The following is a 21,300-nucleotide window of genomic DNA, read 5'->3' on the forward strand; positions in this document are numbered from 1 at the left end:
AGACTCATGTCCATCCAGTCAGTGATGCCATCCAGCCATCTCATCTTCTGTCGTCCCATTCTCCTGCTGCCCCCAATCCCTCCCAGCATCAGAGTCTTTTCCAATGAGTCAACTCTTCGCACGGGGTGGCCAAAGTACTGGAGTTTCAGCTTTAGCATCATTCCTTCCAAAGAAATCCCAGGGCTGATCTCCTTCAGAATGGACTGGTTGGATCTCCTTGCAGTCCAAGGGCCTCTCAAGAGTCTTCTCCAACACCACAGTTCAAAAGCATCAATTCTTCGGTGCTCAGCCTTCTTCACAGTCCAAATCTCACATCCATACATGACCACAGTGGGAAAGTAAATGCAAAGGCACTGAGGTAGGAATAAGTTTTGTCATTTTCTAGAACTAGAAAAGACTACTGTGGCATTCTTGAAGTACTCAAGTGTTTCTTCCACATTTCAGGTGTAATTAAGTGAAAAGAGCACCGTATTCAGAGTCATGAAACCTAGGTTTGGTCTTTGTCCCATTAGCTCTGTGACCTCTATCAAATTACAACCTGACCCAGCCTGTTTCTTCATAAATATGGGAATATGAATAAATAATACATATTCTGCAGGCTTGATGTGAGAATTAATAAGGTATGAATTTCAACAGCTATTTATAGTGACTTTTATTGTGTGTTCCTCTCTCCAGTTTATTTCCAACACATATGTGTCAAGTTGCTGCAGGCCAAGTTGGCCTATTGCTGCAGTTCTCCCCAGTGCACAACTCTTGTTATGCTTCATGTTCTATTTCTGGGTGCACTGGAAAATTTCTTTGGTTTATTTGGCTCATATGTGATTCACTTTAGCTCATCAGAGAGTAACTACTTTCTTATTTCAATGTTATTTACATTTCTTAATCAGAGGAGTTGACTTACAATAAAACTACTTTGGTAAAAATGTTGTGACTCCAGTCAAAAACCTTACAACTGTTGCTCCATGACAATAATGCCTTAGGTGATTGTAATGAAACATCTCAACACTCCTGAGAAATCATCTGTAGGATCAGATGTTTCAGACTTCTGAGATTATGCCTTATTTAAAATCTGAGAATTCTCTATGGCCCATAGAGACTTTCAATTAAATCTTGCATTTGAGTGGGGGTAACATCTTTAGTGTAAAAAACAGTGGAATAGTAGTTTGAATACTACGGTTCTAGTGCTGACTCTAACACAACATGGCCCTGGTCTTCTTTATCTACTAGCAACAAGAAATACCCACAAAAATGTTACTAAGATCCAGAAAGATAATGTGTGTGTTTCCGAAAGTACATAAATTTAAGATATTATCTTGTCACATTATATCTGACAGACTATCACAAAATATATATTGTATAGTTTCCCACAGTTTTAAATTTTTTTTGGCTCCACCCTGAAGCATGCCTGATCTTAATTCCCTGACCAGGGATCAAACCCATGCCCCTTGAAGTAGAAGCACAGAGCCCTAACAACTGGACCACCAGGGAATCCCTAGGTTCCTGAATTTTTTTTTTTTTAAATTAGAGCATTACTGGACAATACTTTACTTGGGTAGAAAGATTCAGTAGCAATACTCAGCTATTATAGAAATCATTGGTAGAATCTAGGGCTTCTCTAGTGTACAGTGTTGTTAACACAGAATGCTGCTGCTAAGTCGCTTCAGTCGTGTCCGACTCTGTGTGACCCCATAGACAGCCTCCTACCAGGCTCCTCTGTCCCTGGGATTCTCCAGGCAAGAACACTGGAGTGGGTTGCCATTTCCTTCTCCAATGCAGGAAAGTGAAAAGTGAAAATGAAGTCGCTCAGTTGTGCGGACTCTCCGCGACCCCATGGACTGCAGCCCACCAGGCTCCTCCATCCATGGGATTTTCCAGGCAAGAGTACTGGAGTGGGTTGCCATTGCCTTCTCTGGTTAACACAGAATAGATGCTGAATAAATGTTTATTAATGATGATTTAGGTAGACATTAATGAAAGAAGCCACTGTTGATTTGTCAACTAGACAATGAGAAGCCAGAAATATCAAATTAGTCACTAAGTTCTGTCAATTCTATCTCCATAATATCTCTGGAATTGACCTACTGCCCTTGCTACTGCCAGGTTCAGGCCTTTATTTTATGACAATTGCCTTAAATTCATGACTCCAGTCTGAACTCCCTCCAGTACAACCTTACTAAGCCAGAGTGGTTTAATGAACATATAAATCTAATCATGTTACATTCCCAATTAAGGGCTTCCCTTGTGGCTCAGCTGGTAAAGAATATGCCTGCAATGTTGGAAACCTGGGTTCAATCCCTGGGTTGGGAAGATCCCCTGGAGAAGGGAAAGGCTACCCACTCCAGTATTCTGGGCCAGAGAATTCCGTGGGCTATATAGTCCATGGAGTCAGAAAGAGTCAGATAGGACTGAGCAACTTTCACTTTCTTACTGATTAAAACCATTCACTCATATAGAATCAAGCATTAACTTCTTAGAATGAAATACAAGCCCCTTTACCATCTCTGCTTACCCAGGCCCATCTCTTACTACTCTGCCACACACTCCCTACTCCCAAACCTGGAGATGTCTTCTCATGCCTTCTTGTTGTTAAACATGCTATTTCCTTCACATGGAATTCCTTTCAACTGGAAACTTCAGTCTTAAACAATTCCTTTAGTCTGTAAATAATTCCTTTCAAGCATCTTCTTCTCTGGAAACCTGGAGCCTAATATGAATCCTGAAACAAAGTAAAGCTAACTGCACAGGTCATGCATATTCTTTGTCTTTATCAGACTTATCATTAGTCCACGGTGCCTCTACATAGCTAGTTCATAATTATTTGCCTGTCTTGTGCGAAAGTTTGAGAATGCAGCAGTGAATAGAATATTGCAAACCACACTACCGTCTCCAGGGTTTCAGGTAGCATTTATGCTTAGAAATATAGTTTCCTAGATAACCATAAACATATTTCAACATCATTTTGTTGGATGATAGTGGTGACAAAAGAATATAAATGCGTCTTTAAACATGAACTTCTCTGCATACATTTTCATTTTACCATCCTTCAGCAAATCTAGCTGCTTCACAATAATTAGATACTGCAGAAACCAAAAGGAAGAGGTACAGAGGCAAATTAGCAGAGTAAAGGGGTGTGTGTGTTTGTGCGTATAAAACCCTCCCAAGAGCAACAGAAAACCAATGGAAAACTGCTCCAAAGTTTGTGCGAAGAACAATCAGCCAAATGAAAGCGCTTACAACATCGCAGAGAGAAGGAAACGGCAACCCACTCCAGTATTATTGCTTGAAAATCCCATGGACAGAGGAGCCTGGCGGACTACAGTCCATGGGGTCACAAAAGAGTCGGACACGACTTAGCGACTAAACAACAACACAGCAAGTGAATCTCACAGTGTATCTCACAGATGAAGCTTCTCCCTGGGGACATCAATATCTGTAGTTTAATCTGCCCTAAGCAGTAGTACACAGGAGAGTGATGAGAATATTTAGAGGGAAAATGGAGAGAGCGGATCTCGGCACCGAGTTGGAGTCGGCAGAAGAGTGAGATGACTGACCAGATATGGTTGCTGGATTTAGCAAATACGGTTTTGGGACCTAACTATACTAAGAAATGATCCACTGTTATCTGAAACTCAAATTTAACTGCGCATCCAGTGTTTTATCTGACAAATCGAAGCTAAGAAAAACAATGTTATTCCGATATTCCCGGCTGCGTAAGAAAAACACTCGAAAACCAGCCGGGGGGCGGGTGGAGGAAGCAGTTACGCTAAAGTGGCTGAATCTTCACAGAGAAGCTATTTCCGGTCTCCGCCTGGGAGGGAGGGGGAGAAGGACTAAGGTAGTAGTGAGTTCCGACCGCCAGAGTCCCACAATCCTCTACTTCGGTTCCTCTTTCCTCGCTCAAGATGGCGCTGCTCGCGATACATTCCTGGCGCTGGGCAGCTGCGGCGGTTGCTTTCGAAAAGCGCCGGCACGCCGTGATTCTGATTCGGCCTCTAGTCTCTTTCCGGGGCCCAGGTCCGCAGTGGAGGTCACATCAGCTCCGCAGCTCGGGAACTGCTGGAATCTCTCAGGTGAGATGCCCTTCACTTGGAATGTGTAGGGTGAAGGACAAGGGGACCTATAGGGAAAAGATTGCTCTTGTATCTTTGAGTCAGAGACAGTGCAAAGAAGAAAGGTCAGGGCTGACTTGGAGCAGCATTAGTGAAGGAAATTAGGGTTAGAAATGTGAGGAGAGGGTGAAGAAAATCTTTAGGGTACAGTAAGTGGGAACGGGACATACTAGTGACGCTCATAATTTCCAGTTTTTCCTCTGAATTTAAGAGGCAGGGTAAACACCATCATAGTCTTTCCTAGTGCCTCAGACGGTAAAGAGTCTGCCTGCAATGCGGGAGACCAGGGTTTAATTCCTGGATGGGGAAGATACCTGGAGAAGCGAAACGGCTACCCACTCCAGTATTCTTGCCTGGACAATCCGACGGACGGAGGAGCCTGGCGGGCCCCAATCCATGGGGTCGCGAAGAGTCGGACACGGTTGAGCGACTACCACACACACACTAAGACACCATTCCCAGGCAGCTTACTTTTCTAAATGCAAGGAAAACTGGGCTACTTTCCAAAGTTAGTAATAGAGTTTGGGACCAATTTGCCAATGCTTGAGGTTTTACTCAGCGGGAAGTAGCAATTTGGAAGGCGCTGGAAGATTACAAGCTACCTATAAACAAGCGGCAAATTGAATTAGCTCCAGTTAGCTCCCTTGCTGACAGTGCTCCTTGATAGGCTCAAACCGTAATTATCTCTGTCTCCAAAATATAGACCGCCCTAAATTTATATGTAAACACCTTTATCCTTTGATCTGAAAATAGTGTTCCTATGTGTACACAGGTCATTTTGGAAGCCATAATCTTATCTTTAGCTAATGAATGTAGCTGTGGCTACAGTGCATCTTAATATTTGTATTCATTATTTTCTTTCATTTTAGAATAGTTTTTTAAATTGTTATTTTTATAATGCTTGTACTTCAGTATATCTTTTTATTGCCTATAATTGACAAAAAGCTTAATTGGCATCCCTTGTTCATCTGGATCATTAAAATGTCAGCTTTATATGATAAACAGCCTCTTAAGTTTTTATTCTTTGTCAATAAATATTTAAAACAATTATAATACAGTGTGCAATAATGGGGAAGGTACAAAGTAGTGGAAGAATATACATGAGAGGCATCAAAACTAATCTTGAGGTGGAGAAAATTGCCTTGAGTAACTGATATCTAAGCCAAGATCTGAAAAATTAGAAGTTAGTTAAAGAGGGAATAGCATGTGCAAAGGCCCACAGGTGAGAGAGCATGAACTGGAGTTCTTGATAGGAGATGGCAGATTGGGCTAGAGAAGCAAATCAGATCCTTTTAGTAAAGTTTTTTTTAAAGCATTTTGTAGTTGAAATGTGTAACATGTGATCTCTCGGGAACCAGTCTTGTTCTCTAGTCCTCTAATAAGCCACATGAAGTTAAGATAAAATTTGTAGGACTTTCAGGCTCCAAGAATGAGGGGGAAGGAGAAGTCATTAAGAGTTTCAGAGGAAGTAATGGCAATAAAAAAGTTAGCTTTCTCTTTACATGAACACTATCCCCACAGTTTCCTCCACTCTCTCCTCTATATCCTGCCATTTCCTTTGGTTACCATTTCTGAAGTGTAAAAAGCAAGGAAAAGATGTTACCATTGTTTTCTACTTAAAGGCACGCAACTCTTGCCTCTTGTTTGAAAATGTGGGTTTAACAGGGAAATGAATGATTATAAGGCTTTTAAAGTGGACCCTGATAGAACCTGAGGCAAATTTTCAGATTAATTAGTTACTTGTGGTTAAGATTACAAAATAAACACTGAGTGCATAATTTTAGAACAAATCATTAATATGTATAGTGTATTTTAGAGCTGAAAGGAACCTTAGTGCTGTGTTATGAAGTCATATTAGTAGTTGGATCAGCACTGTTTTTAAATGAAATTTAGTAGAATAGGAAAGAAAATATCAATGCTTTATATGTATTTAGGAAAGTATTGTTTTATGAGTGTATGTGTGTCATTCCTGGGGCTTAGTAGGTGGTGCTAGTGGTAAAGAACCCACCTGCCAGTGCAGAAGACTTAAGAGATGCGGGTTTGATCTTTGGGTGGGGAAGATCCCTTGGAGGAGTGCATGGCTACCCACTTCAGTGTTCTTGCCTGGAGAATCCCATGGACAGAGGAACCTGGCAGGCTACAGTCAATAGGGTCACAAAGCTTCAGACATGACTGAAGTAACTTAGCACACATGCATGCATGATCTCATAGCTTTGTCAGTTCATCCATTGATGGACACTTAGGTTGTTTCCATGTCTTGGCTATTGTAAGTGATGCTACTATGAACATGGGGGTGCAGATATTTTTAGAGTTAGTGTTTATATTTCCTTTGTATATATTCCCAGAAATGGAATTGCTAGATCATATGGGAGTTCTTTTTTTTTCTTTTAAGCCGAGCCATGCACACACATATATATTCCCACTTGTATGTGGTTACAGTGATGTATTGGGAAATGTGTTTTTCACACAGGATTATGCCCTAGAGCTGTGCTGTATAGTGTGTTAGTTGCTAGCTTCATGTGGCTGTTTAAATTAAAAATCTAATTCCTCAGTTGCATTAGTTACATTTTAAAGACTGAGTAGCCATATAGATATGGAATGTTTCCATTATTGTAGAAATTTCTATTGAATGGTACTACTATAGAAAAGATCATATCCAGGCCTTCTAATTTTGCAGATGAGGAGACTAAGTTCTAGTATAGATAAATGACAGCCATTAAGGCCATTCATTTGTTTATTGCCTTTTGTGTGTTAGATATTTATATAAGGGTAATTAAGACTGTGACAGACACTAATCACACAGTGAATGTATGTTGAGTCATAAAGATACTTATCTAATAATTGTTTAGTCACTGAGTTGTTTCCAACTCTTTCAGTCCCATGGACTGTAGCCCACGAAGCTCCTCTGTCCATGGAATTCTCCAGGCAAGAATACTGGAGTGGGTTGCCATTTCCTTTACCAGGGGATCTTTCTGACCCAGGGATTGAACCTGCATCTCCTGCTTGGCAGGCAGATTCTTTACCACTGAGCCACCTGGGGAACCCATAATCTAATTATTATACTAGACCACTATTCATAGAGGGAAATGCTTAAAAGTTTTTTCTTAAAATGGGAACATTTCATATGATAAGACCTAAATTATAGTGATTATTATACACTTGCCTCTCTACTATACTAATTAATATTAAAGAACTTAAGAATTTTGAATGATGGAATTTTATATTTATTTCATTAATATTGATATGTTAGAAATTGCATCATATACTTAATCGATAGTGCCTTTTTTCTGTTTAACGAGTCCTTGACTCTCGATCCTGACACTGATACTTTCTTCATTTTTAAAAAATAGTTTTTTATTGAAGTATAGTTGATTTACAATGTTGTGTTAGTTTCTGCTGTACAACAAAGTGAATCAGTTATACATATACATATATCTATTATTTTTAGATTCTATTCCCATATAGGTCATTACAATATTGAGTAGAGTTCCCTGTACTATATAATAGGTTATTAGTTGTCTATTTTATTTTTTTAAGCTTTTTATTTTATATTGGAGTATAGCTGATTAACAGTGTTGTGATAGTTTCAAGTGGACAGCAAAGGGATTCAGCCATGCATATATGTATCCATTCTTCCCCAAATTCCCTTCCTATCCGGGATGTCATATAACATTGAGCAGAGTTCCCTGTGCTATACAGTAGGTCCTTGTTGGTTATCCATTTTAAATATAGCAGTTTGTACATGTCAGTCCCAATCTCCCAGTTTATGCCTACCTCCTTCTCCCCTAGTAACCATAAGTTCGCTTTCTACATCTGTGACTCTATTTCCTTTTCGTAAATAGGTTCATTTGTATCATTTTTTTAGATTCCACATATAAGCAGTATCACATGGTATTTGTCTTTCTCTGACTTCCTTCACTCCTTATGACAGTGTCTAGGTCTAATCCATGTTGCTGCAAATGGCATTATTTTGTGCTTTTTTATGGATGAGTAATAGTCCCTTGTATATATGTACCACATCTTCTTTATTCATTCCTTTGTTGATGGACCTTTAGGTTGCTTCCATGCCCTGGCTATTGTAAATAGTGCTGCAATGAATATTGGGGTACATGTATCTTTTTGAATTATGTTTTTTCCTGAATATTTGCCCAGGAGCAGGATTGAAGGGTTATATAGTAGCTCTGTTTTTAGTTAAGGAACCTCCATACTGTTCTCCACAGCAGCTGTTAACATTTACATTCCCAGTTAATTTAATTAATTTTAATTAGTTAATTAAAATTAATTAATTTTTGGTTGAGCTGGGTCTTTGTTGCTGTGTGCAGGCTTTCTCTAGTTGTGGCGAGTGGGGGCTACTCTTTGTTGCAGTGGCTTCTCATTGCAGTGGCTTCTCTTGCTGCAGAGCACAGACTCTACATGCAAGGGCCTCAGTAGTTGTGGCGTGTGGACTCAGTAGTTGTGGCTCGTGGACCCCAGAGCATACAGGCTTCAGTAGTTGTGGTGCTGGCTTGCAGGCTCTAGTGTGTTGGCTCAGTAGTTGTGGTGCATGGGCTTGGTTGCTCCACTGCATGTGGAATCTTCCCATACAAGGAATTGAACTCGTGTCTCCTGCATTGGCAGGCAGACTCCCATCCACTGTACCACAAGGGAAGTCCTCTCCAGCATTTATTGTTTGTAGATCTTTTGATAATGGCCATTCTGACTGATGTGAGGTGATACCTCATTGTAGTTTTGATTCTCATTTCTCTAATAATTAGTGATGTTGAATATTTTTTCATGTGCCTCTTGGCCATCTGTATGTCTTCTTTGGAGAAATGTCTGTTTAGGTCTTCCACCCATATTTTCATTGTTTTTTTTTTTTTTTTTTTCTATTGAGCTGCATGAGCTGTTTGTATATTTTGGGGATTAATTCCTTGTCTGTCACATCTCATTCTGTGTTTTGTTCATGGTTTCTGCTCCTGTGCAAAAAGCTTTTAACTAGGTCCTGTTTGTTAATTTTTATTTTCATTACTCTAGGAAGTGTATCAAAAAAGATCTTGCTGTGATTTATGTCAGAGTGTTCTGGCTATCTTATCCTCTAAGATAAGAGTTTTAGAGGGTCTGGCCTTACATTTAGGTATTTAATCCATTTTGAGTTTATTATTATTTATTTGAGTTTATTTATTAAGAAAAAATTTTTTCTTAAAATGGAAAGATTTCATATGATAAGACCTAAATTATAATGATTATTATACAGTTGCCTCTCTATTATACTAATTCATATTAAAAAGACTTAAGTTTTGAAAGAATTTTTGATTTATTTCATTAATATTGATGTGGTAGAAACTGAGGCATCATATACGTAATCCATAGTGCTTTTTTAATCTATGTTAAATGAGTTCTTAACTCTTGATCCTGACACTGATAATGTACTTTCTTCATTTTTTTAAAAACATCTTTATTGGGATTAGTTCACATATCTAAAAGTCACCCACTTAAAGTGTACAATTCAATGGGTTTATTATATTCAATGGGTTTTAGTATATTCAGCAATACATACCACCATCACCACAGTCAGTTTTACATTTTCATTACCTCAGAAAGAAACCTTTTGGCTATCACCCTCATTCCCCCTTCCCCACCAGACCTATACAACATTAATCTATGTTCAGTCTCTATAGACTTGTCCATTCTGGACATTTCACATAAATGGAATCTTTTAATATTTGGTCTTGAGACTGGCTTCTTAGCATTATGTTTTCAAGGTTCATCCATGCTATGGCATGCATTAAATACTTCATTTCTTTTTATAGCTGAATAATATTTGATGGTATGGATGTAAGATTATTCATTCATCAATTGATAGTCATTCAGGTTGTTTCCATCTTTTGTCTGTTATGAATAATGGTGCTTAATATTTATATACAAGTTTTATATGGACATAATATTTTCATTTCTCTTGGGTGTACACATAAGAGTAGATTTGTAGGGTCATATGGTAATTCTATGTTTAATTCTTTATAAAGCTGCCAAACTGGTTTTCAGAGTGACTACAGGATTTTACATCAGAAGTGTCTGAGGGTACCAATTTTTCTATATCCTAGCTATTAGTTGTTATCTGACTTTTTTAGTCTAGCCATTTTGGTGGGTGTGAAGTCATGTCTCCTTGTGGTTTTGATTTGTGTTTCTTTGATAACTAAAGATGTTGAGCAACTATCCATGTGCTTATTGGCCATTTGTATGTATTCTTTGGAGAAATGGCAATTCAGGTCCTTTACCCAATGTTTAATTGGATTATTGTTCTTTTTACTATTGAGATATGAGAGTCCTTATTCTATATTCAAATCCCTTATCAGATATATGATTTGCAAATGTTTTCTCTCATTGTGTAGATTGTCTCTTTCTTCCTTGATAGTGTACTTTGAAGCACAGAAGTTTTTCATTTTGTTGAAGTCAAATTTATCTATTTTTTTTCTTTTATTGTTCATACTTTTTGTGTTATAGCTAAAAATCCATTGCCAAATCTGAGGTAATGGAGATTTACCTTTAGGTTTTCTTCTAAGTATTTTATAACTTAATTCTAGGAGAAGGCAATGGCACCCCACTCCAGTACTCTTGCCTGGAAAATCCCATGGATGAAGGACCCTGGTAGGCTGTAGTCCACGGGGTCGCTAAGAGTGGGACACGACTGAGTGACTTCACTTTCACTTTTCACTTTCATGCACCAGAGAAGGAAATGGCAACCCAGTCCAGTGTTCTTGCCTGGAGAATCCTAGGGACAGGTGAGCCTGGTGGGCTTCCGTCTATGGGGTCGCACAGAGTCGGACACGACTGAAGTGACTTAGCAGCAGCAGCAGCAGCAGTGACTTATAGAAACATTACTTTTGCATAGTTCTGGTTCCTTCCCCCACTTTGTTGCTTTACTTCTCTATATATTACATCTATAAATGTTACAGTCCTAACAATATATTGTGAGAATTATGACTTTATATAATTTTATGACTTTTAAAGAAGTTGAGATAAGAAAGGAGGGTAAATAAATATTTATGGCGTTTGTTATTTTAACCTTCATATTTATCATTTCTGGTTCCTTTCATTTGTTCTCTTGTGTTTGAGTTATCTGGATTCATTCCTTAGCCCAATACAGCTATGCTGCCACCCATTTCCTTTGTGCTGTTATTGGCAAGCGTATTGCATGTCTCTATGTTATAGTCTCAAAGGCAATGGCACCCCACTCCAGTACTCTTGCCTGGAAAATCCATGGACAGGGGAGCCTGGTAGGCTGCAGTCCATGGGGTCGCTAAGAGTCTGACACGACTGAGTGACTTCACTTTCACTTTTCTCTTTCATGCATTGGAGAAGGAAATGGCAACCCACTCCAGTATTGTTGCCTGGAGAATCCCAGGGACGGCAGAGCCTGGTGGGCTGCCGTCTATGGGGTCGCACAGAGTCGGACGCGACTGAAGTGACTTAGCATAGCATAACGTACATTATATAAATATTTTTATATGATTGATTTTTAAATCAGTACAAAGAAGAAAATAGAAAAAATGTACATTTATATAGTGTAATGATACAATGAGCCATGCCATGTAAGGCCAGCCAAGATGGACGGGGCATGGTGGAGAGTGCTGACAAAATGTGGTCCACTGGATAAGGGAATGGCAAACCATTTCAGTATTTGAGAACTCACGAACGGTATGAAAAGGCAAAAAGATAGGACACTGAAAGATGAACTCCCCAGGTCAGTAAGTGCCGAATATGCTACTGGAGATCAGTGGAGAACTAACTACAGAAAGAATGAAGAGACAGAGCCAAAGCAAAAACAACACCCAGTTGTGGATGTGACTGGTGATGGAAGCAGGGTCCGATGCTGCAAAGAGCAGTATTGTATAGGAACCTGGAATGTTAGGTCCATGAATCAAGGCAAATTGGAAGTGATCAAACAGATGGCAAGAGTGAACATCCACATTCTAGGAATCAGTGAACTAAGATGGACTGGAATGGGTGGATTTAACTCAGATAACCATTATATCTACTACAGTGGGCAAGAATCCCTTAGAAGAAATGGAGTAGCCATCATAGTCAACAAAGAGTCCAAAATGCAGTACTTGGCTGCAATCTCAAAAATGACAGAATGATCTCTGTTTGTTTCCAAGGCAAACCATTCAATATCATGGTTATCCAAGTCTGTGCCCCTACCAGTAATGCTGAAGAAGCTGAAGTTGAATGGTTCTGTGAAGACCTACAAGACCTTCTAGAACTAACACCCCCCAAAAGATGTCCTTTTCATTATAGTGGACTGGAATGCAAAAGTAGGAAGTCAAGAAACACCTGGAGTAACAGGCAAATTTGGCCTTGGAATACAGAATGAAGCAGAGCAAAGGCTAATAGAGTTTTGCCAATACAGTGCATAGCAAACACCCTCTTCCAACAACACAAGAGAAGACTACATACGGACATCACCAGATGTTCAACACCTAAATCACACTGATTATATTCTTTGCAGCCAAAGATGGAGAAGCTCTATACAGTCAGCAAAAACAAGAACGGGAGCTAACTGTGACTCAGATCATGAACTGCTTATTGCCAAATTCAGACTGAAGAAAGTGGGGAAAACCACTAGACCATTCAGGTATGACCTAAATCAAATCCCTTATGATTATACAGTGGAAGTGAGAAATAGATTTAAGGGACTAGATCTGATAGATAGACTGCCTGATGAACTATGAACGGAGGTTTGTGACACTGTACAGGACACAGGGATCAAGACCATCCCCAAGAAAAAGAAATGCTAAAAGCAAAATGGCTGTCTGAGGAGGCCTTACAAATAGCTGTGAAAAGAAGAGAAGCGAAAAGCAAAGGAGAAAAGGAAAGATATACCCATTTGAATGCAGAGTTCCAAAGAATAGCAAGGAAAGACAAAAAAGCCTTCCTCAGTGATCAATGCAAAGAAATAGAGGAAAACAATAGAATGGGAAAGACTGGAGATCTCTTCAAGAAAATTAGAGATACCAAGAGAACATTTCATGCAGAGTTGGGCTCAATAAAGGACAGAAATGGTATGGACCTAACAGAAGTAGAAGATATTAAGAAGAGGTGGCAAGAAAACAGAAGAACTGTACAAAAAAGGTCTTCATGACCAAGATAATCATGATGGTGTGATCACTCACCTAGAGCCAGACATCCTGGAATGTGAAGTCAGGTGGGCCTTAGGAAGCATCACTACAAACAAAGCTAGTGGAGGTGATGGAATTCCAGTTGATCTATTTCAAATCCTGAAAGATGATGCTGTGAAAGTGCTGCACTCAATATGCCAGCAAATTTGGAAAACTCAGCAGTGCCCACAGGACTGGAAAAAGTCAGTTTTCATTCCAATCCCAAAGAAAAGCAATGCAAAAGAATGCTCAAACTACTGAACAATTGCACTCATCTCACACACTAGTAAAATAATGCTCAAAATTCTCCAAGCCAGGCTTCAACAATATGTGAACCGTGAACTTCCAGATGTTCAAGCTGGTTTTAGAAAAGGCAGAGGAACCAGAGATCAAATTGCCAACATCCACTGGATCATTGAAAAAGCAAGAAAGTCCCAGAAAAACATCTATTTCTGCTTTATTGACTATGCCAAAGCCTTTGACTGTGTGAATCACAAGAAACTGTGGAAAATTCTGAAAGAGATGGGCATATCAGACCACCTGACCTGCCTCTTGAGAAACCTATATGCAGGTCAGGAAGCAACAGTTAGAACTGGACATGGAACAACAGACTGGTTCCAAATAGGAAAAGGAGTACGTCAAGGCTGTATCAGAGAAGGCAATGGCACCCACTCCAGTACTCTTGCCTGGAAAATCCCATGGGCGGAGGAGCCTGGTAGGCTGCAGTCCATGGGGTTGCAAAGAGTTGGACACGACTGAGCAATTTCACTTTTCACTTTCATGCATTGGAGAAGACAATGGCAACCCACTCCAGTGTTCTTGCCTGGAGAGTCCCAGGGAAGGGGGAGCCTGGTGGGCTGCCATCTATGAGGTCACACAGAGTCAGACACAACTGAAGTGACTTAGCAGCAGCAAGGCTGTATATTGTCACACCCTGTTTATTTAACTTATATGCAGAATACATCATGCAAAACGCTTGGTTGGAGGAAGCACAAGCTGGAAACAGGATTGCCAGGAGAAATATCAGTAACCTCAGATATGCAGATGATACCACTCTTATGGCAGAAAGTGAAGAACTAAAGAGCCTCTTGATGAAAGTGAAAGAGGAGAGTGAAAAAGTTGTCTTAAAGCTCAACACTCAGAAAACTAAGATCATGGCATCCAGTCCCATCACTTCTTGGGAAATAGATGGGGAAACACTGGCTGACTTTATTTTTCGAGGCTCCAAAATCACTGCAAATGTTGACTACAGCCATGAAATTAAAAGATGCTTACTCCTTGGAAGGAAAGTTATGACCAACCTATACAGCATATTAAACAGCGGAGACATTACTTTGCCAACAAAGGTCCGTCTAGTCAAGGCTATGGTTTTTCCAGTGGTCATGTATGGATGTGAGAATTGGACTATAAAGAAAGCTGAGCACAGAAGAATTGATGCTTTTGAACTGTGGTGTTGGAGAAGACTCTTAAGAGTCCCTTGGACTGAAAGGAGATCCAACCATTCCATCCTAAAGGAGATCAGTCCTGGGTATTCATTGGAAGGACTGATATTGAGGCTGAAACTCCAATACTTTGGCCACCTGATGTAAAGAACTGGCTCATTTGAAAAGACCCTGATGCTGCGAAAGATTGAGGGCAGGAGGAGAAGGGGACAACAGAGGATAAGATGGTTGGATGGCATCACTGACTCAATGGACATGAGTTTGAGTAAACTCTGGGAATTGCTGATGGACAGGGACTCCTGGTATGCTGCAGTTCATGGGGTCACAAAGAGTTGGACTCAACTGAGCAACTGTATTGAACTGAACTTTCAGGATTTTCCCCCTTTTTTTGACTTTCATTATTTTTACTGTAATGTGTCTATGGATCTCTTTGCAGGTTTCTGTTGACTAAAAAAGATGCAGTCATGGGAATTGCCAGTTAAGTTTTATTTGGGGCAAAATGAGGACTGCAGATGGCGAGTCAGCACCTCAGATAGCTCTGAGAGACTTCTTGAGTGAGGCAGAGAGGGAAGGTAAATATATAAGATTTTTCTGAAGAGGGAATTCAGTGCAATCATGCACTCATTTTGCAAAAGGTTTTCTGCTAGTCACGAGGAGCTGATGTCATCATGAAGGGATTTAGAGCTTTTCTAGATATGAGGAGATGCAAAGATTGGGGTCTTGAAACCAGTTCCTGAAAATATCTGTCTATAGAAACTTGTTCCACCAATTTTCCTGGAGGACAGCGTGCCTCACTCTCCACCCTGAATTCTCTTCAGGGAGTGTCAGAGGTCAGAAGCTGCAGCAGCACAGGTGGATGGCAAATGTCCTTCTTGTTGTTCAGTTGATGGTGAATGCACTTGGCAAGTGCCAATTTGTAGTTGACAGGCAAATGCTAATTTGTGGTTGACAAGGCCTCCTGATGGTAATAAATTTGACCATACTTTGGGAGGCATTTCATGGCCATTTTGTCCCACATTGCTAGCAAGGCTCATTCCTAGTTCTTGAGAAGATTTTGCTGATAGGTCACTCAATGTGATATTACTGGACCAGGTTTTAATAGTCAAAGATCTCTGGACACCTGTCTTCTAGTTATGATTCAGGAAAATATTCCCTCTCATTACATCCTCCCATATCTAAAGCTACACTGTTACAGTCATTGATCACATATTGGGCTAAACATTTGATCGACTGCCTCAAGTCTAGTCATCATCATTTTTGTTAGAGGCTCAATTATACACTTGGTAATACAAGAGTCAGTATATATATTATCTTGTAAAACAGGCAAGATACAAATAATATAATTAATAACATTAATGGAATTATAAGGAAATGTTTCAGTCATGAGCCTCCCACACCAAACAAGTTTTTTTTAAAAGATGATCAAGACTAGGGAAAGGGTCACTCAAGGCAGAGATCTGGTTTTTCATGTGGTTCATCAAATGTGTTACATTTGAATCCTAGAGGATTCATCAGGTATGAAAACACAGCATTCAGTTTGAATTATGGCACAGGTGCCTCCCTAAGATGCTGTAAGGATGTCAAGGGCCATGCAGTTTTGTAGCATTGCCTTCCTTATCATAGAGACCTCAGAGTTCAGTAGGCTAATAGCCTGGTTACTATTGTTTAAAGCTTGTTGAGTGAAAGTTGTTAAGGCTTCAGTGTGGTCAATTACATTTTCCAGTCCTATTGAAGGCACAAAAAATAGCTGCTAAATGGTCATACCGATAGAATACAGATCTCTTGACTCATCAGACTCGTATCAGTGGTAGATTATCTGGGGTTACCTCTAATTTGTTTTGTATATAACCTTGAGTTCAGGGAAATCCCAAACTACACCTTCCTATCTATCCCAGTAGAAGCCAAGGCCATAAATTAGTACCACAATCCACCAAGTTCCATTAGATGCAATCCAGTGAATCCCTGATCGCCTGACCTTGTCAGTTCCATACCCATCACTGTCTCTAAGGTAATAAGGCACCAGCCTAGTTTCATAATGTTACTAACTTGATCATTCTTAGTATGATTTCATTGTTTCCAACATAGAAGAGCTTTTAAACTTAAATGACCATTGCCTGGTGTTAACTATGTGGATTTATCCTATAATTGTGAGTGTTTTCCTTTTAGTAGGTGAGAAGTTACAGTTTTTGATTGAGACTTAGCTTGTTGCTCTGATTGACTTTGACTGACCCTAAGAGAAAACTTAAATCTATGGCCAGGGTCAGAGCAGATATTATTAATGGGCCAGGTGACAGGATGCTGTCTAGTAATATCATAAGTAGACAGAACAGGGTTGAACTGTCTTCTAAAATAAATTTCCTAGGGGCAGTCCAGTCAGAGCTTTGAAGGGGGGAAATCCACCAAGGTAACCCAGAAGTACTAGACATATGTAATTGGCCATAAACCCAGTAATTGGATTGAGTTTTAAAACTAGCATAGTCTTATGTCCAAGAGAAGGTAATGGCATCCCACTCCAGTACTCTTGCCTGGAAAATCCCATGAATGGAGGAGCCTGGTAGGCTGCAGCCCATGGGGTCGCTAAGAGTTGGACACGACTGAGCGACTTCACTTTCACTTTTCACTTTCCTGCATTGAGGAAGGAAATGGCAACCCACTCCAGTGTTTTTGCCTGGAGAATCCCAGGGATGGGGGAGCCTGGTGGGCTGCCGTCTATGGGGTCACACAGAGTCAGACACGACTGAAGCGACTTAGCAGCAGCAGCAGCAGTCTCATGTCCATGATAGAAAATATTTGATTTATAAGCAAAGGTCCAAGAAGTCAAGAAAACATTATAAATGATCATATGAATCAAGGCCAGCATTTTGGGCAAGCTCTCTACTTCTGATGTTGTTGTCTTCTCGTCCTGGTGTGAGTGTAGCTCCTCCTCTATTCAAGTGTGATTTTAAAGTGAGTTTGAGATCAGCAGTCCTCTTCTACAGTCCAGTTTTGTGTCTGGGCCCTTTTTAAGTGTGAAATATGAACCCAAGAATCCGTTTCCCTTCAGTTTCACTGTGCATGAGGTAGTTAAGAATACTTGATAAAAAATCTTTCCATCCGGGTTGGAGACAGTCCCTTAAATTATGTCATTTTCTAGTCCTAGTTGCAGGTTGTGAGGCATTTGGTCTTCATCCAAAGATAGATTGCTGAGATAAACTTCAAAAACAAACTTAGGATGTCCTTTAATAAGTCAATTAAGTTTTATGTTAATATACCATAACAGCAAAGAACTATCCAGGAAATGAGTCTTAGCAGATACAGACCTCCATTAATTGGAATTTAATGTTAATTGAAACAGCTTTTTCTACCTAAAATTATCATTGTTTTTACCAGATATAACCAAATTAAAACTAGTTTGTTTGTGAAATAAATCTGGGTTCAGTAAACTTTGCCTAATGATTTTATAACCATAATTGATCACAGACTTCCTTTTTTTGCTTTGCTAAAACTTTTATAGTCTGTGGATACCTTATCTTTGACAAAGGAGGCAAAAATATACAATGAAGAAAAGACAGTCTCTTTAACAAGTGGTGCTGGGAAAACTGGTCAACCATGTGTAAAAGAATGAAACTAGAACACTTTCTAACGCCATACACAAAAACAAACTCAAAATGGATTAAAGATCTAAATGTAGGAACAGAAACTATAAAACTCTTAGAGGGAAACATAGGCAGAACACTCCCTGACATAAATCACAGCAAGATCCTCTATAACTCTCCTCCATGAGTAATGGAAGTAAAAGCAAAAATAAACAAATGGGACCTAATTAAACTTAAAAGCTTTTACACAACAAAGGAAACTATAAGCAAGATGAAAAGGTAGCCTTATAGGATGGGACAAGATAATAGCAAATGAAGCAACTGACAAAGACTTAGTATCCAAAATATTCAGGCAGCTCATGCAGCTCAATACCAGAAAAAAGAACAGCCCAATCAAAAAGTGTGCCAAAGAAGGAAACAAACGTTCCTCCAAAAAAGACATACAGATGGCTAATAAACACATGAGAAGATGCTCAACAACACTCATTGTTAGAGAAATGCAAATCAAACCACAATGAAGTATCATCTCATGCTGATCAGAATGGCTGCCATCAAAAAGTCTACAAACAATAAATGCTGGAGAGGGTGTGGAGGAAAGGAAACTCTCTACACTGCTGGTGGGAATGCAAACTGGTACTGCCACAAGGGAGTACAGTGTGGAGATTCTTTAAAAAACTGGAAATAGAACTGCCATACAACATAGCAATCCCACTGCTGAGCATACATGCCGAGAAAACCAGAATTGAAAGAGACACACGTACTCCAATGTTCATTGCAGTACTGTTTACAATAGCTAGGACGTGGAAGCAACCTAGATGTCCACTGGCCAACAAATGGATAAAGACGTTGTGGTACATATACACAATGGAATATTACTCAGCTATAAAAAGAAACGCATTTGAGTCTGTTCTAATGAGGTGGATGAAACGAGCCTATTATACAGTCAGAAAGAGAAACACCAATATAGTATATTAACGCATATATATGGAATTAGAAAAATGGTAATGATGATCCTATATGCAAGGCAGCAAAAGAGACAGATGTAAAGAACAGACTTTTGGACTCTGTGGGAGAAGGCGAGGGTGGGATGATTCTAGAGAGTAGCTTGAAACATGTATTACCATATGTAAAATAGATGACCAGTGCAAGCATGAAGCAGGGCACTCAAAGCTGGTGCTCTGGGACAACCCAGAGGGAAGGGGTGGGGAGGGAGATGGGAGGGGCGTTCAGGATTGGGGGACACATATGCACCCATGGTTGATTCATGTTGGTCGATGTATGGTAAAAACCATCACAATATTGTAAAGTAATTATCCTCCAATTAAAATAAATTAATTAAGAAAAAGAATCTCAGACTGAACTTGTTTTTTTTTTTTTTTTTTTAATCCTCTCAGGGCTAGGAAAGTCACACCAAAGGCTTATCACAGATTTTGCTTGACAGATCTAGGTGAATTCCTCCCTTCTCAAGGTCTCCAAAGTTTCTTGAGCTTTCTGTACCTGTTAGTGAGATAGCCTTCCTAAGTTATCTGATAAAGGTACAGGAAACCTAAGAGTTTCCAATCTCTGGAGGGATCAGATAGAGAGAAAATATAGTGTTTCAATTTTGCTTACAAAAATATCATTTTACCAAATTGCTGTAAGTCATAATCAGTTTGAGGGGAAGGTTTCCTTATACCTGGAAAACACAGATTCAAATCAGTAACTTTTCAGGTAGAAGCCATAAAAGTTATAAGCATATTCACCAGTTCATTCAGTCCTTTTGTTAATCTTTGTGAAGCCATCAGGTTTCCCTTGAGAATCCTTTAATGCCTTACCCAGTTCAGAAACTTGAATTTATCCAAAAGTCCTTTCTGTAAATCTTCTTGAAAAGGAAGCAGTATTTTGAAAGTTGGTTAGTGCTGTGACAAAACTTTAAGATATAACTAGAATTATGACTGATAATATTTTACCAGGACATATCAGAATTTTAGGAACTCCATATAATTTCTAGGATATCAGTAACATTTACTGTCTAATATAACCTGAGATTTACTACTCATTTGACAATACTTCCCATGTAATTCAACATACCAAATGAACCTAATTGGTTTAATCTCTCTGGGATGTTTCAGGGGCCCTCTGAAACATCCCAAAGTTAGCTAGAATTCAAAAGTGCTTCATTAGAATTTGATTTAGGAAGTTTTGTCAATAAATATCCAAAGCGTTTAGAACACTCAGTCAGATAGGATCATAGGTCATTCTGAAACAATAGCTATTCACTTAGCCAACGTAACAATAAAGGATTGCAAAAGTAAATACAGAACAGATCATTTAAGAGGAAAAGAAATGTAAATCTATTATCAAAGGCAGTTCACCATCTGAAGAAAGTGTGTACTCTTATTAACAGATAGAAAACCCAAATTCAAGTTTTTATACCAGCTTACTTTTAAATTCATTTAAAAGCAAACTTAATTACATTTATTTTTTCAGAGTTTTAAATTTTCGTTTATTTTTTAAAACAACAGAGGTCAACCACAGATGTGGACCTCCAGCAATAAAAACAGGATTTCAAGTGCCAGGTACTCAGCATATTAGGTGTCCTACATAAGTCACAGGATAATAGTTCTAAATATCTATAATGTGATCCAAAACCCTAAAAACAGCTGGCACAAAACCATCATGAATAACTTCCTCTCTGGATATAAATTTTAAAAAATATTATTACAGTATCATAGCCCCAACTAACAACAACTGGGGTATATATTACCGTGTCTTGTGAAATTAGGTGTATTTATTCTCTTGATCAGTAGCAAATGCTATTAAACTTAATACTGACCATGCACGGAACTCTTTTCTCAGGGTCCACTTTCCACAAAAATTATTACTTTCTGTACCCATTACTCCATTAGTTTGCTTTCCCCTCCTGAAACAGCCAAGTGTAAGTCACACCTACTTCCTTTTCCCTTCATAAATGCAATTCCATTCCTCATGCCATACTGAAAAGACACATCCTACTTTCCTTAAGCAACCATGAATTGTCATTTATATTAGCATTCTGTAG

The 21,300-nt window shown here is 39.2% G+C and overlaps 1 protein-coding gene and 1 long non-coding RNA gene across 4 annotated transcripts in view; one reads left to right on the forward strand and one right to left on the reverse strand.

The window, feature by feature from the left end:
- Positions 1–3,845: 3,845 nt before the first annotated feature.
- ABCB7 (ATP binding cassette subfamily B member 7) overlaps positions 3,846–21,300 on the forward strand; it is a 158,626-nt gene continuing 141,171 nt past the window's right edge. For 2 of the 3 annotated variants that reach the window (NM_001192783.2, NM_001368945.1), the window contains exon 1: positions 3,846–4,070. In NM_001192783.2, coding sequence (NP_001179712.2) covers positions 3,903–4,070 — 168 coding nt within the window. In that variant the 5' untranslated portion in view covers positions 3,846–3,902. The remainder of the gene's footprint in view (positions 4,071–21,300) is intronic. The other variant, XM_010821824.4, reaches the window with a different exon arrangement.
- Positions 8,947–21,300, reverse strand: part of LOC783300 (uncharacterized) — a 28,024-nt gene continuing 15,670 nt past the window's right edge. The window contains exon 3 of the long non-coding RNA XR_001495591.3: positions 8,947–19,757. This is a non-coding gene — a long non-coding RNA (uncharacterized lncRNA). The remainder of the gene's footprint in view (positions 19,758–21,300) is intronic.

This window comes from Bos taurus, chromosome X (genome assembly GCF_002263795.3).
Source record: "Bos taurus isolate L1 Dominette 01449 registration number 42190680 breed Hereford chromosome X, ARS-UCD2.0, whole genome shotgun sequence".
In the NCBI taxonomy this organism is placed as follows: domain Eukaryota; kingdom Metazoa; phylum Chordata; class Mammalia; order Artiodactyla; family Bovidae; genus Bos; species Bos taurus.